The sequence below is a fragment of the Canis lupus genome, chromosome 1 (assembly GCF_011100685.1).
Source record: "Canis lupus familiaris isolate Mischka breed German Shepherd chromosome 1, alternate assembly UU_Cfam_GSD_1.0, whole genome shotgun sequence".
NCBI lineage: Eukaryota > Metazoa > Chordata > Mammalia > Carnivora > Canidae > Canis > Canis lupus.
Window position 1 is genome coordinate 118,421,575 of NC_049222.1, and position 17,412 is coordinate 118,438,986.

Consider the following 17,412-nt stretch of genomic DNA (forward strand, 5'->3'; position numbering starts at 1 on the left):
TGGTCCCCTCCAGCCACTGGACACCAAGCTGGGATATCTCGTGATCATATATTTGTACCTGGATCTGGCTGCTCTGAATGCCACAGGGTAGTCAGGAGGGGAAAGTTTTGGTTCCTGTGACAAAGATATTCCCCTTGATCAACCTCTACTTAGTCTGTTCTGAATTCTCTTCTCTGCAGGGGCCTGACTTTCAGACTTCCATGGTCCTCTCTGCATTGTCTAATTGTAGCAAGAATCCTAAAGTCAGTTTGACCAGAACTACCCTCCGTATTGATCACTGGTGATATCTGATCAGGTCCCTCATTCCCCAACACCCCCCTGGTGACATCTGATCCTCCTAGGCTGCCTTCAGCAATAATTCTGCTAGGTTGGTTTAGCCAGAACCCCTCTTATCTTCTGAAGTCTTCTTTTAGTAATTTCCCATCCCCAACCCCACCTGTTGCTTTGCTATAAATTCCATTTTCCTTGTTCTACCTGGAGTTGATCTCAATCCCTCTCACTACAAGCTCTCACTGCAGTGGTTCCTATTCCCAGCACAATAGGGTCTCTGAACCGTCTGTCTTATTCTCAACAAGTGTCCTGAATTTTTTTTCCTTTAATCCCTGAGAATTAGACGTGAGTAATGTATTGAACTTGAAACCATTGAAAGAAACCATGTCAGTTCCATTGTGTCCACTCATGCCTGAGGAGGTTTCAGCCTGATGCTCTCAAATGTTGAATCAAGTGACCTGTAAGAATCCGTCCTTTGCGCAGTAGACTTGTTTGTGAAACTCTCCTGCATGATGCATTTTTTTCTATAATGTATTTTAAATAATAAAACAGCCAAATGGTTAAAAGTGTGCTTTCATGTAAGTATTACACCATCACCGATGCAGTTATTTGCTGAGTCATTATTTGTGGAGCGCGGTCTCCGTTTGCCCTCCCACAAGGGGGTTCGTGACCCCTGACGACGACGTTACAGATCCTGCTGCTAATGGCTCAGGTCCCCCGCAGTAAATACGTGTGGGCCCTGTGACCCTACCAAGGCTCCCCTTTCTCAAATTGGAGTCCCCTGGAGGGTTTGTCCACACACGGAAGGCCGGGCCCCAGCCGCCGAATTTCCGAGTCCCTAGGCCTGGGTTGTTGCCCAAGACTTTGCATTTTTAGCAAATTTCCAGACGATGCTGATGCTGGTTTGAGAAGCACTGAGTGAACCTACAGATCCCGCAGATCAGGCGTTAGCTTCGTCCGTCAGGGCCAGCCTGGGCCCTCCCGAGGGTCCGAGAGGTGGAGGCCCAAACAGGTCTCCGTGGCGCACCCCCGCGGGCGCCTGGGACGCGGCTCCCGGCACAGAGAAGCCCCGGGACAGCCCCCGACACAGAACTCCCGCGCCCCCGACGCCGAGGACCGGCGGGAACCAGCGAGACGCCGGGAGCAGGCGCGCGCCCCGCCCTCCGCACGGACACCCCGGCACCGCCCCTCGCATCCCCGCCTCGCCCCGCCCCTGCACCACCCCCAGCACCGCCCCCTCGCACCGCCCCGGTCTCCCGCCACCCCAGCACCGCCCCCCGCCCCACCACCAAGCACCGCCCCAGCACCCGGCACCGCCACCTCCGCATCACCACTCACCACTCCGCACCGCGCCCCCCTTACCACGACCTCGCACGGCCCTCCCAGCACCGCCACCCACACCCCCCGCCGCACGACGCAGCACCGCCTCCCAGACCCGAGCCCCACCACTACCCAGCACGGCCCTCCCGGCACCGCCCCCCGCAGCATCGCGCTCCGAGCACCACCGCCCGGCACCGCCCGCGCCCCGCCCCTCCACCCAGCACCGCCTCACCACCTAGCACCGCCCCCAGCACCGCCCCCGCCCCGCCCCACCTCCTGGCACCGCCCCTGCCCCTCGCCCCTCCACCCAGCACCGCCCCCTGGCACCGTCCCCCGCCTCTCCCCCCAGCACCACCCTCCACCCAGCACCGCCCCACCGCCTAGCACCGCCCCTACACCCAGCTTCGTCTCACCACCCAGCACCGCCCCCGCACCGCCCCCGCACCGCCTCACTACCCAGCCCCGCCCCCCGCCCCGCCCCGGCCACCCAGCACCGCCCCCAGCACCGCCCCCAGCACCGCCCCACCACCCAGCCCCGGCCCCGCCCCTCCACCCAGCCCCGCCCCCGCCCCTCCACCCAGCGCCGCCCTCAGCACCGCCCCCCGGCAGGTTTGCCCCCCACGCCCCCCCAGCTCCGTCCCCCAGCGCGGCCGTGGGCGGGACGGGAAGCGCCGGCGGGGGACTGAACGCGGAGTCCGCGCCTGGCTCGGGGCCAATGACAGCCGGGAGCCGGGCGCCGCTCGGGGCGGGAACTTCCTGCGTCCCAGGCCCGCCAGTCCCCGCCGGGCCGGGGGTGCGCGCCCGCGTCCCCCGTGGCCTTTCCGGAGCCAGGGGCCGAGGCCGGGGAGCCGGGACCCTGCTCCGCCCCGCGTCCCCCGCGCGTGCACCAGCCCGAGGCCCGAGGCCCGCCGCGCCCGGGGCGGGAGAAGCCGGGGAGCCCGGGGGGCCGAGTCCCGGGCGGATCCGCTGCGAGCCCGGGCACCGATGGCGGCGGCGGCGGCGCTCGGGGACCCGGCGCAGGTGAGTGCGCAGGTAGCCGCCGCGGCGGGGGCCTTGTCTGTCCGCTAGCCTCGCCCGCCTCTCCTCGGCTTTGGAGTCTGGGGGCGCTGGAGGGGAGCCCCGCCCCGCCTGGGGTGCTGGATCCAGGCCGGAGAGGATACCGGGCGCTTCCCACTTCCGAAATCCAGTGGCAGGAGGCGAGCAAGGGTTTCCCGGGCACACGGACGGGCGTGTGCAAATGCTTGGCGGGGAGAGTGAGCTGAGGGTCCGGAGAGCAGGTGGGAGACGGGGAGCCCCGGATGGCGGGCAGAGGAGCTGGGCCTCTGTTCTGAGGGGGTGGGAGCCACAGCCGGTCGCGAGGAGAAGAGGAAGGTGATCTGACTCGGGTCCTGACAGGCTCCCTGTGGACGCGGAGTGGAAAGCTGACCCGGGGGAAGGGTGGAGGCAGGGAGAGCAGGAGCCGCCGCTGCGCTGGCTCGGGTGGGCGCTGCAGGGGCTGGAGGTGGAAGTCACTGGATTCTGGATCCCTCTTTTAAGTCAGGCTGACCAGATGTTCTGACGTGGAAGGTGAGAAAGGGAAGGGATGGTTTTGGGCTTCAGCAGCTGGAAGGCTGGATGGGAAAGTTGGTTGTAGAAGGAATTTTCAATATAAAAGTAGAAGTGAGGTTTTGGCGCCGCTGAGCTCTGGTGTTCCAGAGACCCCTGAGCGGAGCGGAGCGGGCAGCTAGACACCAGTTATGGGGTGTTTGGGGGCCATAGAGTTAAGGTTATGAAGGACTGAATACACAAAGGGACAAAGGCTAGGCCTTATACAAAAATAGAATTCCGACCCACAACCTGCAGGGACCTGCCCAGGAAACCAACCTCTTTATCTACAATAAACAACCCAGGAAGCTAGCCTGCTCACGTTAGACTGCAGGAAGCCAGATTGCTATCTCCAGTGACAAGCCAGGAACAATAGCTTCTCTAACAACTGGCCCCAGATGACCAGGGCTTCATTAACCACTGACAGCTTCTCTAATTTTTGTTCCTGCTTCCAACTTCTCTTCTCTTCCAAGTAGAACCAAATGTACACCCCTAACCAGTCACACAGGGGACCCGCTTCTGGTTAGCCTGGCTCCAGCTTCCCCGTGCCAGCCCCGCCCGTCAGCGCACACTTGAAGGCTTCTGTTTTCTGCTACTCAGCTCTCCCACTCCCCTGCCTGCCTTTGGGTCTGCCAAAACTCGAGCGACGGCGGCTCTCTCCCTTGCCATAGCGAGCTCAGTATAAACAGCCTTGGCTGTTATTCTGCAGCTAAAACATCTAAAATGTGGCATGTGGTTGTGCGTCCGAACCTTCAGGTCCTGGGGGCAACGACGTTCAGCGGGAAAGAGGAAGGTGGGGGCTGAGAACTGAGCACTGGGTCTGTTGCTGGGACAGCATGGTTGGCTTGTTTGGCTTCATGAAGACTGACATGGAAGAGTAGTGGTGGTGGTGGTGGTGGTGGTGGTGGTGGTGGTGGTGGTGGTAGTGGTGCTCTGTAGGGAAAGGGGGTGTGGCTGGGGGTGTAGAGATGGATGGGATGGAGAGGATCAGTAGTAATGGAGATTGGAGCTTAGTCACCCCTCCACATCCTCAGCAGGACTTTGTGGTGCCCCTTGGTGGGGCCGGGGGTTTTCAGTTGGGCTGGTGAATTAGCTTAGGGGCAAATGGTGTCAGCTGGGAGCAGGTGACCCTGAGTGGGTGGGGGTAGGAGAACCCATGTGCAAGAGGCCCAAGGGTGTCTGATATGTGTGGCTCTGCATAGCTTTGGATTGAAGCCAGGAAAGGACCAGGCAAAGGGACCTTTAACTCCCTGGCGAGTGTTGCCCTTGGCGGTGGGAGCCATCCCGGATGGGATCATGGTTGTCTTTGCCAAGAACTTTCCAGATGTCATGTGTGGAGTAACATGAGGGTCCATGGCGATGGCTATGATGTGGGCTGAGATGGGGGAGGGCACGGTGACAATGGGGATGCAGCAGTGTGGTCCAGAGTCTGAGGAAGGTGCAGTCCAAGTTCTTGGCCCAGGACCTTGTGACTGGCAATTAAGGGAGAAGATTGAGTCCATGTTTGTCTGTTAATGACATAGGAGGGGGGCCCACAAAGGAGGGGGTTCAGTCCTGCACTTCGGGCCCAGAGCGTAGCTGGTGTCTCTCTCCCCCCTGCCTGTTGATGTTGTGGACCACCACAGTGGTCAGACGAGGCATAGAAAAACGCAAACACCAGTGGAACCAGGGCCTTGAGTCTCCTCTGAGTTGGGAGCTAGGGAGGAGGCAGTGCAGGGGACAGACAAGGGAGTCCTGAGGAGAGAAGCTGATCATGGCATGAACTGTCCCCATCATGGCAGGGCTGTGTGACCTTTGAGGACGTGACCATTTACTTCTCCCAGGAGGAGTGGGGGCTCCTTGATGAGGCTCAGAGACTCCTGTACTGCGACGTGATGCTGGAGAACTTTGCACTTATAGCCTCGCTGGGTAAGGCCTTCCCACCCACCTGATGTCCTGAGCTCACGCTGCCTGTCCCCTGTTCCTTCCTATGGCCAGACTGTGGCACCACTTCCTTCCCAGTTCTCCCAGGATATGTGGTGCACATTGGAGGCCTGTGCCATGTGCAGTGTCCCATCCTCTCCCTGAGCCACCCCAACACCTGCTACCCCAAAGCATTGTGGGGAAGGGGCCAGAAGTGAGGAGTCTTGCATGTAGCCCCATGGATCCTGGCTGGCTCGGCTGCTCTCTGCCTGGGTGACCCTGTCCTTGAGCTGATGTGTCCTGGGGCCTGACTGCTGGGAACACTGTGTGTTCCTTTTGTAATATTTCACCTTGTTTCCTGTGGTCTGTCATCAGGTAGTTCACCTGGCCAAGTGCTGGCCACTTAGCTGCCATGTCTTTCCCTCAGGACTTACGTCTTTCAGGTCTTACATAGTTGCCCAGCTGCAGATGGGGGCAGAGCCATGGGTACCTGACAGGGTGGACATGACTTCAGCCATGGCAAGAGGGGCATACAGCGGACCCATCTCTGGTGAGTGGGGGGTGAGGGGGCAGGTGACATCACCACCATCCTCACATCACACCTGCAGCTTTTCTCATGTTCATCCTTGTTTTGGTGCCCAAGCCCATGGCCACATCTCTCTTCTACCTTTCCTGTTCTTGACACATCGCCCATTTGTCATTTCTGCTCTGACTTGTGACCCCTGACTCACTCTTTCCACAGCTCCCCCTGTGACTGTCTCCACCAGGACATACACTTAATGTCATGATATGTGCATATTTCCCTTTCGTAGTCCTTAAACAGTGGCTACTCAGTTGCAATCAGATTTTCCTGGGCCTGGACACGCCGTTCTGCACAGGGCTTATGGGTTAGCAATAGCTAAGGCCCTGCTGAAAAGCCTTTAGAGAAGTGAGATGAAGACCCCACCTTTTGTCCCAATACTGTGCCCATACTTGTGTCCTTGGTCCTGGCAAGGCCACCCTTAGTTTGTGACCTTGCCAATCACGGTACTGCAGAGCAGATCATCCCTTACCCTGACTTCAGGCTTCTCGTCTTGCCAGCTATCCTGAGGACCCATTCCAGGGTCAGGGGTGCCTTTGTCATGGGGCTGCTTCCTTCCATCAGAGCTCCTAGTAACTTCACCAGCATTTCTCTGTTTTCAGGTTTTTGCTGTGCAACAGAGGCTGAGCATAGTGTGTCTGTAGCAGGAGTGTCCCAGGACAGGAAGCTCAAGGCGGCTCTGTCCAAGCAGAAGGACTACTCCTGTGACATGTGTGGCCTACACTTGAGAGACATTTTGCACCTGGCTGAACACCAGGCAACACATTCCAGCCAGAAACCATACATGTGTGAGGCACCTGGGAGAGAGTCCAAGTCCAGAGCAAACCTTTACAAGCATCAGATGCAGCAGAGTATAGACAAGCCTGTCAGAAGGGATGAGGACAGGGCCTCATTTGTGAAGAGCTGCAGAGATGACACATCAAAAGAACCTTTTACAGTCAGGGAGGGTGGGAAGGACTTTGTGGGTGGGACAGCTACATCTGACCTTCCGCAGCATCAGGTCGCTCACAGAGTGGAGGAGCCACCCCAGAGCACTGGTCACACTGTGCAAAGCCACAGCAAGTGCGGTGAATTTGGGAATGCTTTCAGCGACAAACCCACACCTATTCAGCACCAGAGAACCCACACTGGAGAAAGGCCTTATGAATGCAACAAATGTGGGATATTCTTTAGCCACGCCTCTGGCCTCTTTCAGCACCAGAGAGATCACAACAGAGGAAAGCCCTATGAGTGCTGCGAGTGTGGGAAGTTCTTTAGCCAACACTCAAGTCTTGTTAAACATCAGAGAGTTCACACTGGGGAAAGCCCTCATGTGTGCAGTGAATGTGGGAAATTCTTTAGCCGAAGCTCCAACCTCATTCAGCATAAGAGGGTGCACACTGGAGAGAAGCCTTATGAGTGCGGTGAATGTGGGAAATTCTTCAGCCAGCGTTCCAACCTCATTCATCATAAGAGGGTTCACACTGGCAAAAGCGCTCATGAGTGTAGTGAGTGTGGGAAGTCTTTCAACTGCAACTCCAGCCTCATTAAACACTTGAGGGTTCACACTGGAGAAAGACCTTATAAGTGCAATGAATGTGGGAAATTCTTCAGCCACATCGCCAGTCTCATCCAACACCAGATAGTCCACACTGGCGAGCGGCCTTACAGGTGCAGTGAATGTGGGAAAGCCTTCAGCCGAAGCTCCGACCTCATGAAGCATCAGAGAGTCCACACTGGGGAACGGCCTTATGAGTGCATCGAATGTGGGAAATTGTTTAGCCAGAGCTCCAGCCTAAATAGCCATCGGAGACTTCACACTGGCGAGAGGCCTTATCAGTGCCCTGAATGTGGGAAATTCTTTAACCAAAGCTCTAGCCTTAATAACCATCGGAGGCTTCACACTGGCGAGCGACCTTATGAGTGCCTGGAATGTGGGAAAACCTTCAGGCAAAGATCTAATCTGAGGCAGCACCAGAAGGTTCACAAATCAGACAAGCCGTATAAGTGCAGTGAATGTGGAAAAGCCTTTAGCCAGAGGCCTACCCTCGTCCGGCACCAGAAAATTCACACCAGAGAAAGGAGTGCAGAAAATGTGCACCCTCCTCCAGCACAGCGATGTGCAGTGGAGATGAGCTCTGAGAACAGTCTCTATAAGGGGGCCATCAGCCAGAGGTTGAACCTTGTTCATCCCAATGTCCACACTGGACAGATTCCCTATGAATGCTAATTATGTTGGAAGCTTTCTGGAATAAAGTAGCATTTTCTCACCATGGACTCTATCAGACCTTTGTCACTGCGAGTGTTTGTGGAAGAAGCCGTTTAGCTCTGGCAGGTCTCCAAGAGCGTGGGTCAGCCAGTCCCTGTATTCAGACTCCTCTCTCCCAGGAGGGAATCCAGAGGAGCCTGAGGCCACAGGGAGATGTCATTCCCTCCCTCTGACCAGTGTAGCTGTGGACATGACCCATCTTTGACCATGAAGACCTGAGCTGAGTTCTGCTGGCAGCTTGTGGAGAAGGTTTCCCTTCTTTCAAGGACATGGCTGATCTCATACGATGCTCATGGTGGATTTATCCGATCTCCACATTACCCATCCCAACAGCTACCTACTTTGCATTGCCTTAGTGATAAAGCCACCTTAAATCTCATGTGTCTTGATCACTGTGGAGTGGGTTGAGAACAGTTGAGGTCTACCAAACTAAAAGGGCCTCTTAAACGTATTGCTTCTAAGGGAAGAGCAGGATGGTTGGAGAACAGCTCTTAGTCTAAATTTGGCCTCCTCTGTGTTGCTGCTCAAGGCCTCCAGGGGAAGATGGTAGGACTTTGTGGGCCTAATGCAATCTGAATGGCATGAATTTTTGTGAGCCAGAGATTACTCCGAGGACAGGGCAGTTGTGACAACCTCCACTGCATCTGGGAGCAACATGAATAGGGCCTCTTGTTTCCCAGATACTGTTTACCTGGCTGGCACCTTCCAAGGAGCCATATGCCATGAATTTTAGCATCTGGTATACAGGTTTCCTAATTGTAAGACTTACTGGGACCAATTGAGACCATAATTTGTATGGAAAAACTGCGGGTAATAATGGAGTAGGCAAGTCTACAGCAAACTAGAGGGAATGTACCTGTTCTAAAAGTGCATCCACAAATGTTCCTTTGAATGTGACTCTGCATTCAGGATTCAGGCTCTGCAGAAATTCTCAGGACCTCTAGACCTCTGCCCTATGGCTTAGGTCACCAGCAGAGCAAAAATCGAAAGGTTTTGTGCATACTAAGGCTCTCTGCACTATTTGTGTCATGGCCATTGCTGCATTGGCAGGAGAATAGGGGTAAGAGAAGGTAATCTTGTACTCCAGGGATGTAGCGTTTGTGACATAGCCAGCCATTTTTGCAACCAAGGCTTCAGAGACAGAGAAAGAGAGCAGAGTCAATATAGGGTTGGCAAATCTAATTTTCTAAAATGAATGGGAGATCAGATTTTTATGTGCAACAATTTCTTTAAATGTTTTATTGAGATATAATTGTCATGCAATAGTTGTACATATTTGATGTGCACAATTTAATAAGTTTTTCAGTAAGTAAACACTCAGGGAACCAACACCAGAACTGTGACAGTGGACCTATCCATCACCCACAAAGCTACCTCGTGCCTTTTACTTTCCTTCCTTGCCTTCCCAGAAAACTATTGATTTACCTTTTTTTCTCCCACTATAGATATGTTTGCCTTCCTTAGAATTTTATACAACTGGAATCATAAAGTATTTCTACCCTATTTTTGGTCTATTTTCTTCCACAACAGAATTATCTTGAGGATTATCCATGCTGTATGTATGAACAGCTCATTCCTTTTGCTGTGAGTGGTGCTCTCTTGAGATCCATCACAGTTTGTTATGCTTAATTTTTAAATTAAAAAATCTCTGGTAAAATACATCATAAAATTTACCATCTTAACCATCTTTAAGTGCATAGTTCAGGGGTATTAGGTACATTCATATTGTACAACCAGCACTACCATTCACATCCTGAGCTCTTTTCATCTTGCAAAACTGGAAGTCTGTACCCATTAAACAATAATTCCAAAGACCCCACCACCACCACCATCGCCTAAACCCCTGGAAACTGCCCTTCCACTTTCTGTTTCTGTGAATTTGACTGCTTCAGGTACATCATATAAATAGAGTCATCTAGTATTTGTCTTTTTGTAACTGGTATATTTCACTTAGCATTAGTGTCCTCAAGGTTCATCCATGTTTTATGGCATGTGTCAGAATTTCCTTTCGTTTTAAGGATGCATAGTATGTATTCATAACATTGTATTTCTATGCCATATTTTGCTTTTTATTCATCTATCAATGGATATTTTATTTCCATCTTTCAGCTATTGTGAATCATGCAGCTACGAACATGGGTGTAGAAATCTCTCTTTGAGACCTTGCTTTCTGTTCTGTTAGACATATCTGGAAATGGAATTACTGGATCCTATGGTAATTATATTTTTAATTTTTTGAGGAACCTCCATACTGATTTCCACAGTTGCTCTATCATTTTACATTCCTACTAACAGTAGGAATATGGGTTCTGGTTTTCCCATATCCTCACCAACACTTGTTTTTTTGCTTTTTTTTTAAGATTTTTTATTTATTTATTCAAGAGAGACACAGAGACAGAGAGGTGGAGACACAGGCAGAGGGAGAAGCAGGCTCCATACAGGGAGCCCAACGTGGAACCCTATCCTGGGACCCCAGGATCATGCCCCGAGCCAAAGGCAGACACCCAACCACTGAGCTACCCAGGCATTCCCACTTGTTTTTTCTTTGAAAAAAAAATTTTTTTAATTTCTGAATAGTATCTAGCTAGATAGATATGAAGTGGTTTCCATCTATCCTAGCTTGTTGAGTGTTTCTATCTTGCAGGAGTTGGATTTTGTCAAATGTGGGTTTCTTTTGGGGGGGGTTGCATCATTTGAGAGGATCCTGTTTTTTCCTTCTATTAGTGTGGGGTATTACACTGATTTTCGTATGTTGAACCTTCCTTCCATACCAAGAATAAATCCCACTTAAACATAGTGTATAATCCTTTCAATGTGCTGCTAAATTCTGTTTGCTAGTATTTTGAAAATTTTAACAAAGGTTAGTGTTATTTCTTTAACATATAGAATTCACCAATAAAGTCATTGGGTCCAGAGCTTTGTCTGTTGTGGGGAGGTTTTTGGTTGTATATTCATTATACTAATTATAAGTTTATTCAGATATTCTCTTCATGCTTCAGTCTTGACAGGATTTGTTTCTGGGGCTTAGTCTATTTCATTTAGGTTCCATTTTTTTGTGTGTACAATTGTCCAGAGTACTCTCATTATCCTTTTTACTTTGGTAAAATTGGTAGTAATGTCCCCACTTTTACTTCTGGTTTTAGTATTTGAGTCTTTTAGTCATTCTAGCTAAAGGTAGTCAATGTTGTTAATCTTTTTAAGAACCATCTTCTGGTTTTGTTGATTTTTCTGTATTGTTTTTCTATTCTCTATTTTTTAAATCTGTAGTCTTTATTATTTATTTCCTTTGTCTAGCTCTTGGTTTAGTTCTTTTCCTAGTTCTTTAAGTTGTAAACTAAGGTTGTTGATTTGAGATCTTTCTTTTTTAATGTAAGCATCCTCCTTCATACATTTTTTGCTACATCTCATAAATGTTGATATGTTGTGTTTTTCTTATCCTTTTTTTTTTTTTTTGAGAGAGAAAGAGAGAGAGCGCGCATGCTGAGAGAGTACATACACATAAGCAGAAAATGGAGATCCAGAGGGAGAGGGAGAGAATTTTCCTTTTTAAGATTTTATTTATTCATATGAGAGAGCGAGGCAGCGTAAGAGGGAGGGAGCGCAAGCATGTGAGCATGAGCAGGGGAAGCAGGAGAGGGAGAGGGAGAAGCAGACTTCCTGCTGAGCAGAGCCTAATATGGGGCTCAATCCCAGGATGCTGGGATCATGACCTGAGCCAAAGGCAGATACTTAACTGACTGAGCCACCCAGGTGCCCCAACAGGGAGAGAATCTTAAGCAGACTCTGCATTGAACACAGCCCTGACCCGGGGCTTAATCTCAGGATCCTGAGATCATGACCTGAGCTAAAATCAAGAGTCGGATACTTAACCAACTGAGCCACCCAGTTGGTGCTCTGTATTTTTGCTTTCTTTCATCTCCAAAAATTTTCTAATATTCCTTGTGATTTCTCCTTTGGTTCCATTGTTTAAACCTGTGTTTAATTTCCACAAATTTATGAATTTTCCAGTTTGCTTTTTATCAATTTTTAACTTCATCCTGTTGAGGTTGGAGAAAATAGTTTGCATATTTATCTTTTAAAATCTATTAAGCCTTAATTTGTGGCCTAATGTGGTCTATCATGGAAATGTCCATGTGCACTTGAGAACAATGTGTTTTCTGTTGGTGGTGGTTAGAGTATTGTGTACATTTCCATTAGATCTGATTGGTTTATTGTGTTGTTCTAGACCTTTATTTCCTTAATGACTTTTGTCTATTGTTGAGCACAGGGTATTGAAGTCTCCATCTAATGTAAAACTATTTCTTCTTGCCAATTTTTAAGTCATATATTTTCTTGGTCCATTATTAGTTTCACAAGTGTTTGTAATTGTTACACTTTCTTACTGAACCTTTTATTATGATATAAAATTATCCAAATTTGTGTTGTAAATTTTTTTGTTTGGGAACTTATTTGTATGGAATATTTTTGCATTCTTTCACTGTCAACATGCTTGTATCTTTGGCTGTAAATTGGGTCTCTGTGGACAGCATATAGTTGGATAATTTTTTAAACGTCTCTTCTGTCAGTCTTTGACTTTTGATTGGAGAGTTTAGTCCATTTACATTTAAAGTAGTTACTGATGAGGGATTTACTTATGTCACCTTGCTTTTTTTTCTGCATCTTTTTTGTCCTCCATTTCCTATATTAGTATCTTCTGTTTTTTATTTTTTTAAGTGAAATGTTTTAGTTCCCTTCTCATTTCCTTTTGTGTATATTCTGTAGCTATTTTCTTAGTGGTTACCATGGAGATTATGTTCAACATCCAAAAATTATAAATATTCTAATTTGAATTTATGTCAGCCTAACTTCAATACCATATAAAAACTCTACCCTATCCTATTCCATCCCCAAATCTTTCAGTTATTGATATCCCAGAATTACATCTTTATACATTTTATGTCCAAAACATAGGGTAATATTTGTTTTTAAATGCATGAACTTCTTACCAAAAAAAAAAAAAAAATGCATGAGTTTTTAAAATCATGTAGAAATTTAAAAATGGAGTTATAAATTAAAGGTACAATAATGGTAGTTTTTAAAATTACCTATGTATTTATCCTTACAAGTGATCTTTTTTTTTTTTTTTTTTTTTTTTTTAAATTTTTATTTATTTATGATAGTCACAGAGAGAGAGAGAGAGAGAGAGGCAGAGACACAGGCAGAGGGAGAAGCAGGCTCCATGCACCGGGAGCCCGATGTGGGATTCGATCCCGGGTCTCCGGGATCGCGCCCTGGGCCAAAGGCAGGCGCTAAACCGCTGCGCCACCCGGGGATCCCCTTACAAGTGATCTTATTCCTTCATATTGCTTAGCATTAGTCCAATGTCCTTTGGTTTCAAGTGAAAGACTCCTTTAGGCACTTCTTGCTGGGCATATCTAGTGGTAACAAACTTCCTTGGATTTTGTTTATCTGGGAATTAATTTCTGCCTTACTTTTGAAAGACAATTTTGCCAGATATACAATTCTTGGTTATCATTTTTCTTTTCTTTCAGCACTTTGAATATACCAGCCCACTGCCTTCTGGCTTTAAGGATTCTGATGAAGAATCTGTGGATAATCTTATTGAGTATCCTTTGTACATGACAAGTCATCTCTCTTGTTCCTTTCAAATTTCTCTTTGTGTTTTGATTGTAATTTGTCTTGGTTTGAGCCTCTTTGAATTCATCCTTCTTGGAGTTCACTGAGATTCTTGGATACTTCTATTCATGTATTTCATCAAATTGGGGTTCAAATCAAGTTCAAGTTATCCCTCTTCTCCTTTCGTTCGCCTCCTGGGACTCCCACAGCATGTATATTGTTTCACTTAAAGGTGTTCCAGATGTGCTTTATATTCTGGTCACTTTTCTTCAATCTTTCTTTTGATTTTCCTATCTTGAAGTTGACTGATTCTTCTGTAGTCTCAAATCTGCTTTTGAATCCCTCTAGCAAATTTTTCATTTCAGTTATGGTAATTTTAGCACCAGAATTTTTTTTATTTCGTTTTGTGTTTGTGTGATATTTCCATTTTGTTCATGCATCATTTTCCTGCCCTTCTCCATGTCTTCCTTTAGTTATTTGACCATCTGTGAGATAGATGTTTGTATAATAGAACTGCCATCACGTCTTTTTAAGAGACAGTTTCTGAATTTTTTTTTAAAGTGGGCCTTGTTTTTTTCTTTCTGTTGTTTTGTTTGGGGTTTTTTTGTGTGTGTGTGTTTCTTGTGGTTTTGTTTTTGGCTGTTGGGTTGTTTTTGTTTTTGAACACTGGACATTTAAATTTAGTACTGTGTTAACTCTGGAAATCAGATTCTTCATCTTTTCCCAGGGTTTGCCATTTTTACTTAATTTGTTTAATTGTCATAGGCTGTCTCTACTGGGGAACAGCGTGTGGTGTATCTCAGGGTCTTTTCTGAACCTGTGCCTTAACTTTTAAAATTCTACTGTATATGTGATTGCTTTGAGATGTCTTAATCCTAAATATCTGGCTCCCAAGAGAAGAGAAAGAAAAATGAAGAGGAAAGGTATGTGGTACCTTAAGTTCCCTGGAAGTCACTTCAGCCACAGAGGGAGGGGCTTGCAACAATTGGATAAGGGTTGTACAAATGGCTGCCCACTTCTATGTTTTCACCTCTGCAATCAGTTTAGAGCACAGATCCCCAATATTTGTAGAGTGGGATCCTACCCAGGCTCCCAAAAACTGCATGCAAGCTGCTCCAAGGACACACATAGAGCTGCCTGACAGGGCAAGTGGATAAGGGATGGGTAGCTGCTACAGTGCTAAAGACTGATACTGGCCCAAAATAGCTGCAATTTACTACTGCTTATGCTTTCCTCTGGAAGTTATAAGCCTTCAATGGACCCCAGAGTTCCAAAATAGTTACAGTAGACATTCTGCCAGTATAATTGTTGTCAGGGTAGGGAGATGACTTCCTTATTGCTTCCTATCTACTATCTTCCCAGAATCCTTATTCAAATGTACTAGAATTTTTTAACCCTTTTATGTTACATGACATGGGTTTTTGGCTATTACAAATTAAGCTATGACCTTGAATATACAGGTCTTCAGATGGGTCTATGCTTTCATTTCCTAAAATCTAGAAGTACAATACCTTTGTTACAAGTCAGGGGAATATTTAAATTTTTGGAAACCAACAAATTGTGTTCTAAAGTGCCTATAGCATGTTACTTTCCCCCAGCAGTGAATGAGGTCCAATTCTTCCATATACTAGCCAATAATTGCTATGATCAGCATTTTTAATGTTTGCCATTTTAACAGGCAGGTAGTTGTAGAATCTCATTGTGGCTTTACCTTGCATTTATCTAATGACTCATGATCTCAATCGAACATTTTTAAAATGTTATTTACCACCCACATATCTTTGGTAAAATTTACATTCATATCTTTTGCCTATTGTTGAAATAAATGTTGGTTGATATTTCTATTTTCATTATCAAGAATATAATGAAACAGCAAAGAAATTTGTTGGAACTTCAGTCATTTATCAGTGATGTCAGTAACTTATTTACTTAACGGGGTAATAAGTTTTGGATACCAAAAATATTTCCTCAAATTTCCAATGGAAAACTATAGACACAATGCACTTTTTAAAAAATATTTTACTTATTTATTAATGAGAGACAGAGAGAGGCACAGAGACACAGGCAGAGGGAAAAGCAGGCTCCATGCAGGGAGCCCAACATGGGACTCGATCCGGGGTCTCCAGGATCAGGCCCTGGGCGGAAGGCGGTGCCAAACTGCTGAGCCACCCAGGCTGCCCGACACAATGCACTTTTAAGTTTAATTTGAATTATTAACATAATGTCTACTTTCTTAAATCTTCACAGCTAATGAAACAATAAGTTGAGCTCTGAGTTATAGTGTTTACCACGCAGCCATTTTCAAACTACAACATGCTGTCATTGAATGTGGAGTTGGGAGACTATGTGCAGTAACACACCATTGTAGTCTATTTCCACTACAGAGATGCAGTAGATGTAAATTACCTTATGCAAAGGTTTCTCTTTTTTTAAGATTTTATTTATTTATTCATGAGAGAGGCAGAGACATAGACAGAGGGAAAAGCAGACTCCCTGCAGCGAACCTGATGCGGGACTTGATCCCAGGACTCCAGGATCATGACCTGAGCCAAAGGCAGACACTCAACTACTAAACCCCCCAGATGCCCCATGTTTTCTGAATTCCATTATGAATTCTCTAATATGAGAATATTTTCTAAAGGCATACCAAGATTTTTTACATCCAAGTTTCTCATTAGCATAAATTCTGTAATCCTGAGCAGTGTTGGAGTCATCCATAAAGGACTTCCCAAATTCCTTAAATTCTTAGGAAATTTTCACCCATATGGTTTCTCTGGTGTACTTTTAGGGCTGGACTGTATATAAAGGCCTTCCTGCATTTTTCACATTTAAAGGGTTTCTCACCAGTGTGTATCCTCTGATGTTCAGTAAGGAATGAATTAAGTCTAAAGGTCTTGCCACATTCCTTACATTCAAAGGATTTCTCACCAGTATGAACATTCTAATGTCCAATAAGTTGCCCATACAGGGTAAAGGCCTTTCCACATCCCTTACATTCATAGGGATTTTCACCAGGATGAATTCTTCCATGTTGTACAAAGTATGAGGCATGACTATAAGTTTTCCACATTCCTTGAATTTATATGGTTTCACATCAATGTAAATTTTCTGAGGTTGTGTAGGATGTACATGTATTCTAAAGGCCTTCTCACATTCCTTAGATTCATAGGGTTTCTCACCAGTATGAATCCTCCGGTGCTGAACAAGGTACAAGCCAGTACTAAAGGCCTTGCCACACTCTTTACACTAATAGGATTTCTCACCTGAATGAAGTCTTTCATGTTGAACAGGATATGAGGTATGACTAAAGGCTTTCCCACATTCTTTGCATTCATAGGGCTTTATCCCTGCATGAATTCTCTGATGTGCATTAAGAAATGAACTAAGTCGAGAGGCCTTTCCACATTCCTTACATTCAAAAGGTTTCTCATCAGTATGAATACTCTGACATGGAGTAAGCTGTCCATATACAGTAAAGGCTTTCCCACATTCCTCACATTCACAGGATTTCTCAACAGTATGAATTCTCTGATGTTTAACAAGGGGTGAGCCTCTAATAAAAGCCTTCCCACATTCTTTACATTCATAGAGTTTCTCAAAAGTGTGAATTCTCTGATGTTGAACAAAGCACAAAATGGTATAGTAAAGGCCTTCCCATATGCCTTACATTTATAAGGTTTCTCACCAATATGAAGTCTGATGCTCAGGGAGTCGATGTCTATTCCTAAAGTTCTTTCCACATTCTTTATGTTTCCAGGGTTTTTCACTAGAATGTGTTCTCCCATGTTGAACAGGGTTTGAGCCTTGACAAAAAGTCTTCCCATATTCCTGACATTCATATGATTGCTCTCTATTAAGAATTCTCTGATGTAGACCAAAAGATGTACACTTC

The 17,412-nt window shown here is 46.9% G+C and overlaps 1 protein-coding gene across 6 annotated transcripts; it reads left to right on the forward strand.

The window, feature by feature from the left end:
* The first annotated feature begins 2,499 nt into the window (after nucleotides 1-2,499).
* Nucleotides 2,500-15,358, forward strand: ZNF792 (zinc finger protein 792). Of its 6 annotated transcripts, none has more exons than XM_038529377.1 (6): nucleotides 2,500-2,610; nucleotides 4,956-5,082; nucleotides 5,504-5,626; nucleotides 6,259-8,964; nucleotides 10,014-10,119; nucleotides 13,436-15,358. In XM_038529377.1, exons 1-4 carry the CDS (start codon nucleotides 2,575-2,577, stop codon nucleotides 7,863-7,865), a joined length of 1,893 nt encoding a protein of 630 aa, XP_038385305.1. In that variant the 5' UTR covers nucleotides 2,500-2,574; the 3' UTR covers nucleotides 7,866-8,964; nucleotides 10,014-10,119; nucleotides 13,436-15,358. The 6 variants fall into 6 exon arrangements, with proteins under 6 accessions (XP_038385305.1, XP_038385306.1, XP_038385304.1 ...); XM_038529378.1 differs by having other exon boundaries at nucleotides 6,259-8,450; XM_038529376.1 differs by having other exon boundaries at nucleotides 6,259-10,119.
* Nucleotides 15,359-17,412: the final 2,054 nt, after the last annotated feature.

What these genes read in the sequence shown, in the direction of transcription:
- ZNF792 (XM_038529376.1), top strand. Translation starts at nt 2,575, where the DNA reads ATGGCGGCGGCGGCGGCGCTCGGGGACCCGGCGCAG. An exon ending in CGCTCGGGGACCCGGCGCAG is followed by an intron (nt 2,611 to 4,955) that starts GTGAGTGCGCAG and finishes CCATCATGGCAG; the next exon opens with GGCTGTGTGACCTTTGAGGA. An exon ending in ATACAGCGGACCCATCTCTG is followed by an intron (nt 5,627 to 6,258) that starts GTGAGTGGGGGG and finishes CTCTGTTTTCAG; the next exon opens with GTTTTTGCTGTGCAACAGAG.